The sequence below is a fragment of the Charadrius vociferus genome, unplaced genomic scaffold (assembly GCF_000708025.1).
Source record: "Charadrius vociferus isolate BGI_N301 unplaced genomic scaffold, ASM70802v2 scaffold549, whole genome shotgun sequence".
NCBI lineage: Eukaryota > Metazoa > Chordata > Aves > Charadriiformes > Charadriidae > Charadrius > Charadrius vociferus.
Window position 1 is genome coordinate 3,234,190 of NW_009650103.1, and position 20,240 is coordinate 3,254,429.

The 20,240-nt window shown below is 44.0% G+C and overlaps 1 protein-coding gene across 1 annotated transcript; it reads left to right on the forward strand.

The window, feature by feature from the left end:
• Positions 1-5,526: 5,526 nt before the first annotated feature.
• On the forward strand, positions 5,527-19,866 carry GSN (gelsolin). The gene is made up of 17 exons (XM_009892270.1): positions 5,527-5,729; positions 6,966-7,167; positions 8,134-8,288; positions 9,423-9,584; positions 9,810-9,959; positions 10,244-10,333; positions 11,270-11,402; positions 11,863-11,951; positions 12,787-13,002; positions 13,732-13,865; positions 15,398-15,488; positions 15,956-16,126; positions 17,066-17,240; positions 17,522-17,646; positions 18,041-18,118; positions 18,834-18,894; positions 19,378-19,866. The coding sequence occupies exons 1-17, from the start codon at positions 5,595-5,597 to the stop codon at positions 19,545-19,547; spliced, it is 2,337 nt and encodes a 778-aa protein (XP_009890572.1). The 5' UTR covers positions 5,527-5,594; the 3' UTR covers positions 19,548-19,866.
• Positions 19,867-20,240: the final 374 nt, after the last annotated feature.

Consider the following 20,240-nt stretch of genomic DNA (forward strand, 5'->3'; position numbering starts at 1 on the left):
TCTTCCATGCCAATTTTTTTCTTGTCCCAAACAAGCTTTGTTGACTAGCTTCTCAAGGTATGGAAGGAAAGGGGTTGGTTTTTAGTTTTATGTGTATATGAATTTAGGGCTGTCTGGAGACTGAAGACTGATCTAATCTATCATTTTAGGTATTTTTCAATGCCTGTCAACTTGGCAACAAAGCTGAAGTCCCACCAGATATATTTTCAGTGGGTTACTGAAGAGTTAGTTGTAATATATACTGTTCTGGCAAGGAGGCTATAAGGAATAAACAAGTATTTTCATTTTCAGTATGCACTGTCATCAGCTGTTAATAGTGTGCTGAAGTGTCTTCCTTTCTCTGTTTTATGCACCATCATGTCTTGAGTTTTTTATTTTCAGACCTTGAGTGATTCTATAGTGTTCACTCTCACAATCTTTGTAAATTCATCAGAGAAAAAGAAATGTCTGCATGGGTAGCCAGAAAGTATAGATTCTCTTCCAAGTGTAGAAATAGCTAACTAAGCCTGAAGCGAGCACATAGCTTTTTTTGTGGTACGTTTGATCTCTTCAGTGTCATTAATTCAGACAGTGATCTGGAGAATGCATCTTTGACTCTGGGAGTGTTACTGTCGCAAGTACAAGCTGCTGATTTCCTTGGGATCGATCATGCTAGTAGGATTGTACAACTTTGCTGCTTGCAAAACAGTGACTTACAGTTTTCCTATTGTTGCAGCAGAAATACAGCGGTGATTTACTTCTTCTGGTGCTTGATATGGAGGTCTGTAATGCTGAGAGACAAGGGAGTCTTTCTTTTCCTGAGGAGATACATTATTATTTCTTTGGAGCAGTCTATATTGTCCAGGCAATTTTTGGCAAACAAATAGAGGGAAAGAGAGAATTCGCTGGGTCAAGTGCAACTGTTTGCCCCCAAGGTATAATAAGGATTGGTGCACAAGAAGCATTTTTGAAGCATGAACGTTGCGTGGATACAGACTCTACTAAGATTTACTGTTCTCCCCATATTTTCGAAATTCAGTCTGTCTTCGCAAGTTATTTTGGTGCTCTGTAGGTATTATCCATTAAAATAAAAAATACAGCCTTTGCCATCTAGAAATGCAGAAACTGTTCCAGAAGTAAGCAGCAGGTGGTTTAGATACTCTGTGGTGTAATATTATGTTGGCTGCAGACCTTCCTGTGTGGGCTTTGTTTATGCAGCAAGTTTAGACAAATTAACTGAACCTATCATGAACTGGGCACTGGAGCTGTAAGTGAGAGCAACCACATGGTGATCCGGCCAACCACCACTTATTTCAGTCTCATTTAATTCAGCCAAGCATTCCTGAGCACCCCTCTGCAGGTAAGTCCTTACTATATTTGTGGGTATACGCGTGTGAATTGCCACAGATTAACCATAGCTCTAAAAAAATGTTATGCTTATTTTTCTTTTGTAAGTGGCCAGTTACTGAATAAAAGCTGCAAGGAGAGTAAACTACTGAACGGTGGTTTTTCAAATGTGAGGGAGATAGACTTCTCTCTCCAATGCCTTGTGAGACAAAGGAAAATAAGCCCCTTTTCCCCCAGAAGCTCTGTTTCTTTTAAACGAGGATGCTGTTAGTGTAGCTAGCAGACCTCTGGGTTTCTCTATTTCGTGTAAATACTCACTTAAAATGTTTCTTTCCTTTGCAAGACATAGACCCCTTTACAGCTGAGTCTATTTAAATGAACCACTGCACTTAGTTCTTGTCTCACCCACTATTTTTACCAGCAGTTTTCACCTCTTCTTTTCCAATTGCCCATCTTCAGTAAGTATCCAGAAAAAAAAAACATCCAGAAGTGTCATTGAATGGCTTAAAAATATATGTGCTCTTTATAGTCTTGGAAACATCAGAGTACAAAGTGCTATGAGGAAAGCCCTGTAAGCTAATATTTGCTCTGTCGTACAGAGGAACTGGCTACTGAACATTTGCACCCATTCCATTGTATTTAATCTTGCTTTAATAATTATTTAATTTTAAAACAGTTAAAATATTATCATTACTGTCTTGTGCATTTTGTGTTCTGAACTACTCTGACAATACCAGAGGTCAGCGGATGTTTTGGTTGAGCATGTGCATTCCTTCAGCTTTGGTAAAGCTGCTCTGGATGTTTGAGGTTGAGTCAGGATCAAACTGGAGCCTAACAGAACAAAGATTTTTTTCTCCTCTTTCTTTCCCCCTGTCAGTATTGGATGATATTGTCTTGTAGAAAGATACTTTAGATAGCATCATTAGACACTTTAGATGGCAGTAGGTGTGAAGATGTGACAGTATATTTGATGTAGAGGGACTAGGCATTAATTATTCCCTGGGATGGACTTCGCAGTGTGATGAGAGAGAGTAAGAGATTCTGGGCTCTGTGTCCACAGGTTTTTCTTGAATGGAAAAGGACATTCCTTTCAGTATAGTTGTGCTGGGCCACATCTGAGCAGTGCAGAACTGGGCACCTTCTTGGCAGAAACAAATTCAGAGGAGAGTAAAGACAAATGGTGAAAGTGCTGATGGCATCAGTTTATGAGGGTGTAGAGTGACTCTGTAAGAGATGAGTGGGAGGCACAGCCTCAGAGATTAATGTAGAGAGCATAAATGGAAGTATTTAGGGAGGGAGGCAAAGGGAAGTGTTTATTACAAGTTGCAGGGTGGAAATAAGAAAGGTGTTTTGGATTGGGTACTGGGAGAGAAAACTACTGAGTCCCGGATGGGAGGTGGTGGACGCATCAGCTGCCAGGGCTTCTGACAGCACCACAGCAGAGAGGATGCGCAGCAGGGCAAGAACGTCCCCTTTGCTGAGCAGAGAGACTGCATGGTCTCTCTGACTTTTCTGGACTTTCCTCTGAAATAAGCAGCTTCCAGCCTCAAGAAAATCATTTAATGCTTTCTTGAAGAAGCAATCTCTAAATTGTGCCATTGGTCTGAGAGCCAGACAGACTTCTGCAGCGTCAGCTTCCCTTACATACCAAGGCTTACACTTTGCATTTCATGAACAGGAGGTATATCCCTGTAATTATTTCTATAGGCCACTCTCCATTATACAGCATTCTCAGCTGGGCCTGTCGTGGTTGTGTTAACTGCACATCTGGACACCATAATAAGTTGTTGTCTTCCACTGTTTGCTCAAGTCATTGGACTTCTTAAGTTCTTGTTTTTATCACTGTGCAGCCAAGTGTCATTTAGAGGATCCATCTGCACTGAAATCCTGTATTCCAAGACCTTTCCTTGTTTTCCTTAAATAACTTTCCTTTGCATAAGATGTTGGCTCTACCTAGCACCCTTTCTGTGACTAAGCTGGACAGTTTTATTAACATCAGCTTGAAATTTGCCTTTTTCCCATGTCTCCAGCAGGTCATCCTTTTCAGTAAGGTCCTGGCGATCTCATCTGGCATATGCCCTCGATAAAACACCCAGAGTACAGATTTCTGTGGCTGGATTTAACAATGCAACATTTGCTGACAGCAGTAATAAACCATACCACATGTTGGAGTATGTTACACTTAAACACTTCTGACGTGGTTCAGATTAATTTTTACCAAAGAATACTATAATATACAATTCATTCATTGTAGCCCTCTTTTGCCTGTATTTACATTCTGCAACTAATTGGTGATGCAAGTTTGGACTGAGGGTAAAACTTAAAACCCACCAAGTTAATTAGAAGACCAAATAAATTGTTTTTCCAAAATATCAAATATACTTATGAGCATCTATCTGCAGGTTACAATATACCCTAAAATGGGATGCTAACAGAGAAGATTATCCTAGGTCTTTTTGCCTTTGGTTTGTGAAGTTTGGCAAAGTGTGGCGCTATACAGTTTTTTATTAATAAAAAGTGCAAAGTATTTTTCCATTTGGAAGGAGCCCATCTCTTTCTAATGTTGTGCAATCCAGTCATCTTGCTTTGGGTATGCTGCAGCTGCAGAAGCCTTTCACAGCTGGCTGCCTCGGTGTCAGGGTTCCAACATTTTTTTCACTGGGTCTTAGACCTCTGACACTCTGAACTTCCTTCACAGAGATCAGAAATACCAGCAAGACTAAGACATTGTTTTTATTATCTATTTCAGTTTGAGAATTTCCAGTGAAATTTTCAAAGGTACAATAACTAAACCAGAGTTTGCCAAGGCGATGTTTCAAAACAAAATGCATCAACTTGGATAACAGAGAAGCAGAGTGTTCTAATAGAGAGCGAGAGAAAGAAAATATTCTCATGCAGAGTGGGGAAAGCACAGACAAAGTGGGGTCTGATCTTTATCTCATGGAAGTTTTGTTGTAGATTTTTGTGGATGGAGGATTTGGCCCCTTATTTAAGCATCTTTTGAGAGATTCTGCAAGTGGAAACTCCAGACTGTCAGTAATTCATCCCTGGGTGTGTTAGGAGCAAAAGAGTAACCAGCAGCACAACCACACATAGGCATTAGTTACGTTCCTCCTGGCATTCTTGTTTGACCTTCTGGGATATTCACAGCCACATAGCAGAGGGCAGATCCAAGCTGGGTCTTCGCGCAGCCCTTGGGCAGTGCTTGGCAGGTGCTGTATCACAGACACTGCTGCTTCCACCTCCAGGAGCCATTCCACCCTCCAGTAAGAGCACAGGGCCACTCTGTTCCTGGGATGCCGCAATGGAAAGTGGGATACAACTCTTTATGCACAGTTTACTTACTGCAGACTCTTGGAAAATGCAATAGATTGGCTTGCTGAAGTTGGAAGAGTGAGCTCTTTACTGGTGGCAGATCATTGGTGTGCTACAATCAGCCATACTGGGTTGTAATCCCCTTGAACTGACTGAATAGGTTTGATGGCTGTTGTATTCCTGTCACGGGGTCTTGATACACCCTCAGAGATACATGGTTGTGAAATTATTGAATTGGCTCTTGTTCTGTCACCTACCAGACTACCAATGCCCTTTTGCTAACATGTGAGCTGAAATACATTGGTCCATCTCAGACCCTCCAGAGTGTATTATTCTGACAGTACCTCATGTGGAGTTTGCATTTGGGTGCAAGACACCCAAAACACATGCTGAATTTTGCATCTTGGTCCTCTGACAAGTTCAGAGAGATGAAGGCGCATTCCCTCCATCCTCAGGCTATTCAGTTGTGTCCTTTCAGTGCTTTGTTCTTCTCCTCTCCAAAATCTCTTTCTCTGCAGCCCTTGCCATCTGGAACAGACTTTCTGTTCCTCTGCGCCTCATCAACTTTCCATTTATTTGCAGTTTTCAGCTGACAAAATGTTGCCTCCGTTGCTGATGTCTCTTAATTTCTTCCTCCCTCGTTGGCCTTATGACTCGATACTTGGCTTGTTTGAAGGGAATTGCACTGCCGGCTGTAATGGATAGCATATTGCCTTGAGTTATTGCCTGCTGGGATTAAGCGTCTGTAAATGGCTGAAGGAGTCTCTGAGACATCCAGAGAGGACTGTTTGCACAAATGTGTTACGCCCCTATATTGCGGAGGGGCTGGGTGTGTTTGTCCCTGATAAAAGATTGGCTTCTGCGCTTCATCTTCACTAGCAGCAAGAGGAGGAGGGAGCTGGGACTCCCCACGGCTTCTGCAGGAGAAGGGAGAAGCCCATTTGCTGTTAGAAATGGGCAAACAGGGCTTCAATTGTATTTTTCTCACCACTTTTTGCACGATGGCTCTGAAGCTGAACTGTGTTAGCTCCATGTCTGTTGCAGGGCTTGGATATGTTGTTACAGCAGCTGTTGTGCTTTCAGCTGTGGTAAGTGATTACCATCACAATTGAACACTGAAAAACTTTTGGTTTTCAATTACTTATGAGTCATACTCTTTTAACTCTTTGTGAGGAGTTTGTCCAATTTTATAGTGGGAATTTGGGAGAAATGAAGTCAGGCTGACTGGAGTCGTGACGATAAAGTTCATTGTTTTCCATCTTTGATATCTGATTTCAGCTTAGGAATCACTTTGGTAGCTAACTTGCTATTTTGCTTTCTAGTTTGTAACATTCCTCATTTCTGCCTTGAAAGCTGAGCGTATTGTACCTTTGTCCATCAGCTACTGTGAACTACCTTCTTTGTCAAAATACTGGATGCTTCTAATATAACATCTTAATATTTTCTTCCCTGTTATCTGATACCACTGAAAGGCATGCTGTAATATACGGACAAACTTCCTTTCTGAATACGATAGAAATGTTTTATTTCCTTTCAATATTACCAAAGTGAATTCTTTTATAATATAGTTATAGAAAAGTGTTCATTGTGTTTGTTCAAAGAATGGGTTGCATATTGTTAATACATTGCATTAGTATGTCAATAAACATATTAAACCAAAATTGCAATGTCGTTAGGACAGGATGTTGTGTATATTAGTGTAATTCCTATAAGGGAGCAGTTACACAGAAGAACTGAAGTAATGTGACGGAACAGAAGAGATGTAAGAAACCTGTTAATTATCTAACTCTTTGATGATATTCTCAACATTTTCCGGAAGGAGCTGGATAAGATCACACAGGTTTTAGGAAAACTGTAAATAATGTTTGTGCAAGATGTACAACATGTATAGTTAAAAGGGGTTTATTTCCTACAGTCTTAAATGTCATGCAGCATTTATAGAAAAGAACAGTCAGCACGGGGATTAGTCTTTCACTGATGTGCCATATTGAAAAGCTGTAAATTAGTAAAGAAAATATGTAAAGTAAAATCAAGAGAGGTAGACAAAAACCAGAAAAGAGAGTCTAGGAAAGAGTAAGTCAGGAATAAGTCAGGAAGTAGAGTTGATTGGAAGTTAAAATTAACAGTGATCAGTTGAGAGGGATTCTCTCTCCCTGCCCCCCCTCCCCCCTTTTTTTTTTCCCTTCAAAATTCAGTGCAAGAGAAAAAAGGAAACTTTCCACTTGTTGCCTGGAACAATACTTAAGAGATCAGAAGCAATATAATTTAAACATATGCTTTTGTGTGCTGTGCCTATTGAACAACATTCTCTGTCTTGCCCCTAGCCTGTCAGCATGGTGGAACACGCCGAGTTTTCGAAGGCTGGGAAGGAACCTGGCCTTCAGATTTGGAGGATCGAGAAATTTGATTTGGTACCAGTGCCAAAAAATCTGTATGGAGACTTCTTCACAGGAGATTCCTATCTGGTGCTGAACACCATAAAACAGCGGAGTGGGAACCTCCAGTACGACTTGCATTTCTGGTTGGGTAAGTCTGAGGGGAGTGCCCCTGCTAAACTGGGAGCCCAAAGTGAACTCTGCTCCTCTCACCACACCAGCCTTGTCCAGTAAGTGTTACCCAAGGAAATAAAAAGGAGAACTGGCTGTACAGTGAGGATGCAAGTTTGGGTGTATATGATGCTACTCGCCTTAAAAATTTGAAATGGTTTCTGCAATAGTCAGTACAGCCATCGCTGTACCTAGAAAAACCTTTTTCTGATCAAGATGACAGAGTAAGTCCCTGTTCTCCAGAGGCTCACAGAGAAGACAAGATCTCAGATGAAGAGGGTGGCTGAAATCCTTTCTGTCTGAGAGAATGGAGGTTGGTTGTTATCCTCCTGTCTCAATGACTGGGATTTTTCCCCCCAAAGTTCAGAACTCCTAACTGGCCTTCTACAGTAAATGCTACTGAGTAACATGGTGAGGCTTTCTCCACATCCTGCAAAACCGAGGCTCGTTGAGAATATCATAGTTAAAGCTATGTAAGATAACTTGCATGGTGGCTTGTTGTATCTGCCATCTGTCAATAGGTTTTCCACACCAAAGAGCTCCAGAGAGGCAAACTGTTGTGGAACTGGTGCCCCACTAGCATCTACAGCCTTCGTAAAGCCTGATAATGTCTTCCTGTAGATTCATCTGTCTTTGTTTGCTCTGTAGCAAGCTTCATTCCAGGACAGGGTGAAATGGCGAAAGAAAAGTGAATGATACTTACCAAAGAGGCACTGTGAAGCGGTGAGGCTGCAGCAGTTACGATGGTATTTTAAGCCTTCCAGAAAAATAGACAGTTTATACTGCTGTTTGGAGTTATTATTAGAAAAGTTTGGAAATGTTTATTCTGCAAACCTTCTGGAAAGCTAAACTTCCCAGTAATCTGCTTTCTCCCTGGTGTTTTTGCACAGTTGAATGTAGCAGCAGAAACCCTGCGTTCCCTCCAAGTTATCTTTTCATTTCTTAGGAGATGAAAGCTCTCAAGATGAGCGTGGGGCAGCTGCCATATTCACTGTCCAGATGGATGACTATCTTCAAGGGAAGGCTGTTCAGCATCGTGAAGTGCAAGGCCACGAGTCCTCAACTTTCCTGGGGTACTTCAAATCTGGCATCAAGTACAAGGTAGGTGATGACTGGGTCTTTATACTGCTGGGCTGAATCAAGTTTGCAAGAAATGGTGTCTTGCCCGCTGCCCAATTCTCAGAAGAATGAGAATTGCCCTTTTTCCAGTTGCTTAAAAACCATTCTCAACCAGATGTTTTCAATGAGTTGGAACTGACAGGGTGGAGAACAGCAGATCCCAGTGGGAGAGCTTTGGCTGAATTAATAATACACAAGCAAAGCCCCAGGAAACTTTAGGAATTGAGGTTTTGTTTTTCTTTGAGAAGCAGAGGAAAGAACAGTCCCAAGACGTCTGGAATGAATTTAAGAAACAGCAATCTGAGTTAATGGGAACGCCTACCCAGTAGATTTAATGTCTCCCCACTTACATAACAGAGTATGACCTTCCCAGTCTCTTTTTCTGTGCTTAGCCCATCTCCTTAGCATATGTAATGTTTTGGTAAAGTAGATGAATAGTAGTGGGAGTTACTCTTCCATGCCATTGCAGTAAAGTGGAATAGAAGAATTAAAAACATACAGTCAAGTACATTTACTTTTGTTAGGAATCCAGTGGCACAAGGAAAGTGATATCAGGTCAAGTGCTTGCAAACTGCTTACATTTCCTCATGTCTAAGACTTTCCTAGTCTTTCTGTTTTGCTTATTTCCCGCACATTTGTTGTTATTTTCATTCATTTGAATTTGGTTATGCTTTTTTTGAGGATAACTGATGGGAGTTCTGTTGCCTACATTGATAAGTAATTCCAAGTATGAGCAGAGAAGTGAATCCTGAGGTTGGGATAATTTCTGGTAGGCAGGACATATAATACACATGGAAATACACTCTTCACCCCACCAGTCCTATTAAATCCTTTTAATACCTCAGCTTATTGTGATCTTCTTCAAATTTGGAGATGTGCAACTGTATTGCATCAGTGTCCCTTAGACGCTATGGGAACGGATAGCTGGGATGTATTGATAGGTATCTGCTATACAAAAACCCAGCCTGGGCAAACTAGCTCACTCTGCAGGCTGCTCCTGACCCTCCTTCCTGCAAGAGGCAAACACTGCTCACCGATAGCAAATCACTAGGGTTTTCATTTTTTTTCTGAAGCAACAGCACAAGTGTGAATTGTTGTTCCTTTGTTTTCCCTTAGGCTGGTGGTGTGGCTTCTGGCTTCAGACACGTGGTTCCCAATGAAGTAACTGTGCAGAGGCTTCTGCAGGTGAAAGGCAGGCGAGCAGTCCGAGCGACGGAGGTCCCTGTGGCCTGGGACAGCTTCAACACAGGCGACTGTTTCATCCTGGACCTCGGCAGTGTAAGTACTATGTAAAAGATAGGTTTAGCAGATTTTCAGGGGCAGGAGATACCTGATTAGTTCAGGTAATGATTTTTTTCCCTCACTCTGTTGAAGCTATCTCAAGTGTTGAGCATTCTGAAACGCTGTTTAGCCAGTCTAACATCTTTCAGCCCCAGCCATACTGCCCTCTCGTCTAGAGAGGGGGTTGTTAGGCTCTGACATGGTCTTCCTCTTTTCCCTCAGAACATCTTTCAGTGGTGTGGCTCCAACAGCAACCGCCAGGAGCGGCTGAAGGCCACTGTGCTGGCCAAGGGGATTCGGGACAACGAGCGGAATGGTCGCGCCAAGGTCTATGTTTCAGAGGAAGGATCAGAGCGGGAGGAAATGCTTCAGGTTATTCGCTTTGTGCATTTGTCTGTGCTGGAGTGGGAAAGGCGGTATGTGGAAGAATGAGTGGGACGGGTAGGTAGGCTCAGTAGTGTGTGTCTTTACATATGAAGTGTTAGTGGTATAAACGCTCGATTCAACGCAGACTTGGTCCTCTGCATCGCTGGGACATCAGAGTGTATTTTCACCGTTGTTGATCTAGAAGTTTCTCCTACTTGTTCTTGTGGCTGGAGCATCTGGGGAACAGAGATCCCCTTGGACTGGCTGCTAATGTTTTCTCTCTCTCACAGGTCCTGGGACCAAAGCCTAGTTTACCAGCAGGAACTTCCGATGACGTCAAAACTGATACAGCCAACAGAAAGCTGGCTAAGCTCTATAAGGTAACAAGAAACCCTGACAAATACCCTTGTGGAGAATGGAGTGATCTTTGCACAATTAGATGGAGCTGGAATAGCAGAGAGGAGCCAAGCTGATCTGAGTCCTGCTTCTGCCTCACACTGCTGTTTGCTTTTAATGAGGTTTTATGTATGAACCTTGGTTGCTTACACTGCATGCTCGCATGCTTCCTATTGTCCTTATCACCACTGCCGTCTGTAGTGAGATAGCTGGGATTTCCCAGGAATTTTTGAGGGAAAGGCAGTGTGTGAAACAAATGGGGAAAAAAGAAAGTTTTCCTTTGTGTTATTAGGCATTGTGTTAGGAAGATGACAGGAAAGAACTAGAAATAGTGAGCCCAAGAACCCCTTTCCACATCCAATGAGCGTGATGAAGCAATGATTTGGAAGGCAACACTTACCATCAGCTAGTGTAAGTGTAGAAGAATGTCCAAGACTTTTTGGGAGGAATCTTCTCTACAGCAGTCTCTGGTAATGATGTAGTGAATGTCCACCGAGATGGTTTGTAATGTGGACCTTCATCCATTTGTAAGTACTCAGACTATTAAACCCACTTGATACAGGGAGGCCCAATCACAGTTACCAAGACTGTCCCCTCTGGTTCTTGAGTGCAGCTGGTTTGCTTTAGAAGATATTTTTTGGCTGGTTGTGCACCAAGGATATTTACCATTTTGGATCAGTCTTTCTTTGGTCCCAGCAGTATCTGCTCTGCTAGAATTACTTGAAATCCTCAGAATAAGTGTTATGTTTTTGTCATACTGTTGCCGTGTCAAAGGTATCCTGTTTGAAAAACAATAGTGCTTGAAGCAGCCAATGCATTCAAATTTATTTCCCTTCCACTCCCTGAGTTTTGGACTATCGCCATGAAGCTGGAGGGGAACAGACGATGCCTTATCTCATCTCCCTGCTGTGTTACTGCAGGTCTCCAATGGCGCTGGGAACATGGCAGTCTCGCTGGTGGCAGATGAGAACCCCTTCTCCCAGGCAGCCCTGAGTACAGATGACTGCTTCATTCTGGACCATGGCACAGATGGAAAGATCTTTGTTTGGAAAGGTACCATAGAGATGCAGGTGAAGCTGATTGTGCATGCATAGGATCTTCATCCAGTTACCCATCCCTGTTTCTTTCAAGCCGGGTAGGGGAGCGTACACCTGGTGGTGGTGGTGCTTTTCAGGGCAGGTTCAGATAGCATTAACAATCTCAGAAAAGCACTGTTATCTGAAATGTCAGGTGCTGAGGTACAGGGTCTTTAGTGTAGAGAATTAAAGGGACGGTCCTGGCAACCAGGAAGAAAATTAATTTAATATCATAAGTAGAAAGGCAGTTGTGCTCTCTCAGCCATAACAAAAAGCATAAGAGATTGAAAAATTGTCATTTGCCATTTGGCATCATCTGGGTGGAAGGCAGGGCCCTTCTACTGTTGCAAAAGGTAGATGTATCTGGGACAGTTTCTTCTCTGGGTATGCAGAACTTTTTCAAAAGTTGACCTCTTTTCTCTCTATTTTCATTAAAGGCAAGAGTGCCAACTCTGAAGAGAAGAAGGCAGCACTGAAAACAGCTTCTGAGTTCATTGATAAGATGGGTTATCCGAAACATACCCAGGTAAGGAGGTGCAGCCCACCTGTGCCTCACCCCCAGACACCACTGGGGTTACTTTTCTGCCATGCAGGCTACAGGCTCCAGAGCACGGCTCATGTGAAGTGTCACTAGCAGTCTTTCGAGCAGCTCCTGTTTTGGGTGATCTGCTCTTCTGCAGGGAGATATTGCAGTGTTGCTCCTGGGCTAACACTAGCTTTAAAATAGCATTTACCCCAACACAACTAGTATTTAACATTTCTTCCTCTCCAATACTTTATTACCTTTTCCATGACCTTCTCCAAAGCGTGAAAAAGAGAAGGCATAGATAAACCTGCCCTTCTTGTTCTTAGGGAGATGATTCTAAAGGCTTAACATCCCTTCAGCCTTCCTTAGAACTCACCTGAGACTGACTCTGCATCCTGTGCAGCATACTGACACCCATAGTGTTGGTTGTGATGGTGTGGACCTTCGAGATGCAGTTACACAGAGGCTTAACGATTGAATAACATTGGCTTGAAAGAAACAGATCCCTTCAAACTAGTGGTCAAAAGTAGCAGAAAACAGGTGGTTTGTGATGTGTCTTTTTCTTCTTGGAAAAGGCCTGTCCTGTATAGTAATAGCTGGAGGTTGATTGCTGGCCCTGTTGTGTCTCTGATTATGGTTTCAGTGAGACCTGACATTGCTCTTAGTACCACATCTTGGCACCAAATGTTTTGCTGCTGTCATCTCAGAAGAGCTGTACCAGGCGGTTCTCTGTCAGCCTGAAGCAAGGGCTCAGGCGGGGCAGGGAACAGCCAGAGCTGGAACTGCATGGGATGGGGGCAAGGCTGCTCCTGATGGGCTGGCGCATTCGTTTCAGGTCCAAGTCCTCCCTGAGAGTGGTGAGACACCTTTGTTTAAGCAATTCTTCAAGAACTGGCGGGACAAGGACCAGACAGAAGGTCTGGGGCAGGCTTACATTTCTGGTCATGTTGCCAAGATCGAGAAGGTACCTTTCGATGTTGCCACTCTGCACACTTCCAAGGCCATGGCTGCCCAGCATGGAATGGAGGATGATGGCTCTGGCAGGAAACAGGTGAGCAGTGTCAGAATCCCTTTGGGAAGGTTTCCAGAATTTTATTTGCTACTTGACGACATTCCTGCAAGAGCAGTGAGACAAGTGGAGGCCTGAGAGTCTGCAGTTTTGTAAAAGCTGGGGCAATTTTTAAGACCAGAAATAGCAGCAGGGTCTTGAGAGCCCTGCAGCTAAGCAGTATTCCTCAGCCTTCTCCTGTTACCCTAGCTGTTGCCATCACACGTGTGATGAGCGATTGTCTCAGAGGACCTGTCTCATGCACCCGGATATGTGCATTTGTGCATAGAAGCAGTGGCAGAGGTGGGCTTGGAAGTGCTGAGGACTGCCCCAAAGCCCCCAGAGGTCCTCACCAACATTAGACTTTTCAGAAGTCCCTGGTAAAGCCTAAAAGCTCTGTTCCTGACCGTCTGAGTGAGAGAAATTGAAATGATCATGTCAGGTACAAAACAGGCATCAGTGCTGGCAGCGCTAGTAGTCTGACTCGCGTTTTCCGCAGTGGTTCTGGTGCATGGGATCAGGGTTTGGGAGGTCGGGAGAAGCTGAGCGTGCCCCCCTGCCAGGTTGGGGGCGGGCAGCCCTCGGCCGCCTTCCCCAGCAGGTGGGGCTGCAGGACCACAAATGGGAGGAGGCTCAATGGGGAAGGAAATGGAACGGGAACCCTGTCAGGACAGTTTGCTTATTCTGCTGTCGCCTTGAACTCGGAATATTTCTGCTTCTCTCCTTTCCTAGATTTGGAGAATAGAAGGCTCAGAGAAAGTGCCAGTGAATCCTTCGACGTATGGACAGTTCTACGGAGGGGATAGCTATATTATCTTGTACAATTACCAGCATGCTGGAAAACAGGGACAGATTATTTACACTTGGTAAGAAAGTTTGCCTGATGCAAATCAGGAAGCACTGGCGCTATGTGGGGCTGAGAGTCCACTTCTTCAAAAAAGGATCACTGCTGGTTCCCACTTACAGAGGATCCTCGGGGCATAAAGTGTCACCCTGAGTAACCCTCCCTTGCAAACAAAACACTGCCAGAGATCTGGAATGTTTTGTTTAAAGTGTGACAATGGGAGGAATTACTGTGCTAGGTTGTTTGGGTTTTTTTCCCTTTTTTTTTTTTTCCCCAGTAGTAGTTATTCCCTTCTTTGGATCAAGCTGTAGTCCGTTTTGCAGACTTCCTACATCTTTTGAGGCCACTGTAACTAACTTTTGATACTCTGCCACCTCAGCTGGTGTCTTGTGGCTACTGCTGTTCCCAGACAGTGCCCTTACAGAGTTTCTCAGCAGGCAGTCTCATAGTGGTCTTCCTCCTGCTCATCAGCAAGCAAAGAGGGCACAGGCAAGCTCTGTCTGAAACCAGAAAGGATGCAGTCTGTGTAGGGGCTGCTTGTGTAGTTCCTGACAACAGTAGCAACAGGCATGTTTTTAAACTAGCTGCTAGAAAGATAATGGGACATAGACATGAAGACTAAAGAATCTGTGCTTAGAAAACGTTCCTATCTCCCTCTGTAATCACTGTGTTACAATATAGGATAATGAATTTCTCCTTCATGTTGACTGAAGTGCTGCAGATGTTTAGAATGATAGAATCACAGAATCACAGAATGGTTTGAGTTGGAAGGGACCCTAAAGATAATCTAGTCCAGGCCCTCTGCCCTCGGGGCAACCTGCGCCAGGGGCTCACTGCCCTCACAGGAGAGAATTTCTTCCTGGTGTCTAATCTAAATCTCCCCTCTTCCAGTTTGAAGCCATTCGCCCTCGTCCTATCACTACATGCCCTTGGAAAAAGTCCCTCCCCAGCCTTCTTGTACGCTCCCTTCAGATACTGGAAGGGGCTCTGAGGTCTCCCCGGAGCCTTCTCTTCTCCAGGCTGAACCCCCCCAACTCTCCCAGCCTGTCCTCCCAGCAGAGGGGCTCCAGCCCTCAGAGCATCTTTGTGGCCTCCTCTGGCCCCACTCCACCAGGTCCATGTCCTTCTTATGTTGGGGGCTCCAGAGCTGGACGCAATATTCCAGGTATGGTCTCCCCAGAGCGGAGCAGAAGGGCAGAATCCCCTCCCTCACCCTGCTGGCCATGCTTCTTCTGATGCAGCCCGGGATGTGGTTGACCTTCTGCGCTGTGATTGCACATTGCCGGCTCATGTTGAGCTTCTCATCAGTCAGCACCCCCAGGTCCTTCTCAGGGCTGCTCTCCAGCCATTCTGTGCCCAGACTGGATTGGTGGATGGGATTGCCCCGGCCCATGTGCAAGACCTTGTACTTGGCCTTGTTGAACTAAGTGACAAAGTAACCATGTAACGATGGTAACGAAGGTTTTCTTTACCTCCTCTTGACCTCTGTAAGGGGTGTGTGTGTGGGGGGAGAAAGGGCTGAAAATAAACCTGGGATTTTGCCTTGTCTTTCAGGCAGGGTGCTGATTCTACCCAGGATGAAATTGCAACTTCTGCATTCCTCACAGTACAGCTGGACGAGGAGCTGGGAGGCAGCCCTGTGCAGGTAAAAACCCACACACAACCAAACAAAAACCAAAAAATCCCAACAGTGTGGGAATAAACAAGATAAATATATAGTTATGTGAAACCAGTTGGCAGTGGTCACGTAGTGGCAGTCTCCAGCTGTGGCGTAGGTGTTGTGAAGAGGCCGTGTGCCTAACGTACACTCCAGCTGTATTATTCAAGAAAGTTTTACAACTCCTGTAGAAGATAGGAGATTTTTTTTACGACTGTTACTTGTTACCTCTGTGCCAGTGGATCACCCATCAATCAAAATGAAATGGCAATTGTGAGCTCAGTTTAAACACTGGTCCGTTTTCGTGCGGGAGGTAATAGCTAAGCTGGTGTGACCAGCTTGGTATTATATGAAGATTATAGCTGGAAAGATGGTCGTAAAGGCCATTTGTAGCATATCTTGTGCTACTTTTTAGCAGTAGCTTAAAACTGACAGCAAATTTCCTTTTTCTCTAGAAACGAGTAGTGCAAGGAAAAGAGCCACCTCATCTGATGAGTATGTTCGGTGGAAAGCCCTTGATTGTGTACAAGGGTGGAACCTCCAGGGAAGGAGGCCAGACAGCACCTGCAGAAACACGGCTGTTCCAGGTCCGATCCAGCACCTCGGGAGCTACCAGAGCAGTAGAGGTATGTGGAAGGGGAGTCAGCTTTGGTCCTGTGTGCATAGGCTGTGACAGGAACACGACCCCTTGGAACAGAACAAAGGCCAAACTGAGCTTCCTTGTTTAAACTGAAACACACTTTGAAAACTTCACCAACTACCAAAAGATTCCTCTTTTTCCATGGATGAGTAGTGATGATCATTATTTTCTAATTCGTTTATAAATATCACTTTGAATACATTTGAGCCATTTTCTCTTAAGTCCCCACTAGATGCTGCGCCCTGCATACTGTGAGACTTTTCAGCCTGTTGAAACCATGAGGGTCTGGCCGTTGTAACTCGTTCTAAGCCTGTGTGACAACAGTGCTGAAGACAGAAAGTGCTAAATACCCTATATGCAAATAGAACTCGTGCCAGGACACAGGTTAAGAGCCCTACTCCTTTGAAAGAAAATGCACACATAAACCCCTCGGTGCAACAACAAAAGAGAGACTAAATCCTGGTTAATGGCTACAGGTTGGGCAAGAGCACTGTTTTATGTCTACAGCGACTTCCTAAGTTTCTGGCTTGAAGATGGCATAGCCTTGTTGATATAGTGGAAATTATGTTAATGATTGATCAGCCTCAGCAGCAGGGCTACTGCTCTGCAACCATCTCCCCAGCAAGTCCTTAAATCTCCAGTCATAACCATAAAGACTGGCAAAATGACAGATCCACTCTTGCCATAGGTCATATGGACCTGTAGATTACACACAGGAATACGCATTTATTTACTCTTCTCATATGACTCTTAACTCATCACTCAGATACAGGCAAATATGCAACGTATCTTACAGCCTCACACGCTTGTATGGAATATCTTGTTTGCAGTTTATTCAATGATAATTACCGATTTTTATTGTGAAATAATGGGCTCTGCGTAGAGGATGATTGCATCTGACATGTGCAATGGTTGTTCTTTTCAGCTGGATCCTACTGCCAGTCAGCTGAACTCCAATGATGCCTTTGTCCTGAAAACTCCCTCTGCTGCTTACCTTTGGGTTGGCCAAGGGGCCAGTGATGCTGAGAAATTGGGAGCACAAGAGCTGCTGAAGATACTGGGAGCTCGCCCAGTACAGGTTTCTGAGGGCAGAGAGCCAGGTGAGGGAGGCACAAGGGAGTCTGAGATAATTTCTGTGTAGCTCCACGTTCTCAGTAATTATTTCATGGATATTTGCTTTTGCCTCCCAGAACAAGGAAATGTGGACGTAGGCACAGAGGGGCTTCTCCAAAGTATCTCTGTTATGTTTCACAGAGCACTCATGTTTGTAGGCCTTTGGGACTTTCTGACAAAGATGAGTGCTTCAAGTCCTACCCAAACCATACTGCTACTGTGGTTTCCATGAGTAGTTGAAGCATCAGTGCCTCTTTCTCTTTGTCAGATAATTTCTGGGCAGCTTTGGGTGGAAAAGCTCCTTACCGTACCTCTCCCCGGCTGAAGGACAAGAAGATGGATGCTCACCCCCCTCGTCTTTTTGCGTGCTCCAACAAGAGTGGACGCTTCACTGTGAGTATCTATGAAGATCATCAATTAATTCACTATCCAGCTGACCAAGCTGGGAGAAACTCAGTCCCAGTCTGCTCTGAGCCACCCGACAGGCCATTACACCTGATCTTCCTTTGCGGTGCTGCCTCCAGCAGGAAAGCATCGGCACCATTTTTCCTCAGAGACAGCAGCTAGTTCTGCTGCGCTGTTGTGTCACCACAGCAACTTTCTGAAGCATCAAACAATCCTCCCCTGGTTAACAACTAGCATTCAGGCTCCTCAAATTTTAACTTGTGAATCTCTCAATTAAAAAGAGGCAGCAGTAGAAGCGTCAGGCCTGAGTGAAAGGCAGTTTCTCTGGGTAGACAGAGACTGATTTTCTGTTCTGTGCTCATCTTAACCTTATGTTTTCCAGATTGAAGAAGTTCCAGGAGATCTGACTCAGGATGACCTTGCTACAGATGATGTTATGCTCCTTGACACATGGGATCAGGTATGTCACATCTATCCAGTGAAGAGGGAAGCAAAGAATGGGCACAAATCGGCTCTAGATTGAGACCCAAATTGCAGTAGCTGGAGGAGGAGTTGTATTACAGAGCCCTTTCATCTTCAGGCCCAAGAACAAATCACCCGATGAGTGATGTTGAAGAGAACTTACACCCAGAACTTGAGCAGAGTTGGTGTCCTGCTGCCTCTTTGGTCAGCTGAAGGGCTGAAGAAAACAGGCTGTTGTGCATCGTCTGCACTCCCCCAGCCTGTGAACTGCCCCCCGGCAGCATCCCTGTCCCGCCGGGGGACACTGTGAACTCTGCACAGGATTCAGCAATTTAAGATACTGACACAGTTTCTGGTATTTTTCAGTAACAGAAACCTTAGTAGTCACTGTGCATAAATCAGCCAAAAAGCAACTGAGAGATGAATTTTGTGCTTTATGTAAAAATGTTCAAACCTCTGCAGTTTTTCCTGATGTTAAACTGGTGTATAATTTGTTCACGGATCTAGAATTTCTGCAGATAAAATGCAGTCAAAAAACTTCTCGTTATTTACCAATAGCTTTAGTCACATAGGTCAACAAGCCAGGCACATCGACTCGAGTATATTCTTGTGTGTCATGCTGTTCAGTGAGACTTTGTCTAAATTACACTTTCTTTCATAAAGAGATTGATTGTTGCTGAAAGAATTCATATGGGTTTTTTTTTTATCTTGAGGTCTTTGTATGGATTGGGAAAGATGCCCAAGAAGAAGAAAAGACTGAAGCTTTGAAATCTGGTAATGTCACATTTTAGTCTCTGAACTAATTGTTTATTTTCCTACTGTGTGATCATAAACAGGCAGTTTAATATACTGAGAAACATGCCTTAACCGCAACGTAAAATTCAATGTTGTGATCAGAGATCACTTCTCAAGAAAGGAGGATCTCTAAGCTCAGCAGGAGGGTGTAATGCTCAGCCCCGCTGTGCTCAAACCCCAGCAGTGACAGCGTCCTCGTGTGGGTGAGCGGGTATAGGCTGCAGCTGGATTACAGCATTCTAGAATCCTAATGTCACTTTTCTACAAACAAGTTCCAGTCTTCTAACAGGTGTAGATAAAACCATGCAATGAAAACTTTGGGGTTTGGGTTTTTTCATTTGTTTGTTTAAATGAACAATCTGAAACTATCTCTAACATCCATTTAGCTACAATTGCGCTGTTTCAGCTTTTGCTCTGTAAGACTTGTACTCATGAGATTTCCCTCTACTTGTGTGTTTCCAGCTAAACAGTACATTGAAACTGATCCGGCCAACCGAGACAGGAGAACTCCTGTCACAGTGGTTAAGCAAGGGTTTGAGCCGCCAACCTTCTCCGGCTGGTTCCTGGGCTGGGATGACGACTACTGGTCTGTCGACCCTCTACAGAGAGCCATGGCAGACGTGGATGTCTAAGTAACAAGTTTTTTTGTTTTTTTTTTCAAATGGAGCAAGTTTAGTGCCTTCAATGCCTTCAAGAGCTACTTCCTCCTGCAGGATGCATGTTAACAGGGCAATGATGTTAATAGCCAATTAGCTGTGCAATAATTACCAAAAACAATCATGACCAGTCATTGACCCTACTCCCTGCTTTGATTATATTTAATACAATAAAGCTTGTACGGAATATGTGAAGAATAGAAATGGTGGGGTTTGTTACAAAGGAAAAAACATTAAACACAACCTGTAGATCCCACATTTGGACTTGTTTGAAACAAATACAGCTGAGAAACCTTCTTTGTGCCACACACTTTTAACTAAATGGTCACAGAAATGTTTTGGGGGGATTTGGGATTGTTTTGCTTTCCCCTCACCAGAATTATTAGCACTGAAGACCCCAATAAATAAACAGTATTCCACTCTTTCAGAAAGTCACTCATTAGTAAACAGCATGTTTTTTTATTCAGGATGAGAGCAAAAAGCGTGCTCGTGGTGTCAACAAGAATTCACAGGGGTGGCCATCTACAGCAGCACAGCGGGAGTTACCGATTCACTCATCTTCCCCAAGGAACGGCCTCAAGCTGTGCAGTTCCTCTGTTTCTCACTTCAAGTGCATGAGCACAATAACGCTAATTATTACAGCTTTATTAACCCTGTTTCTTCCCCCTC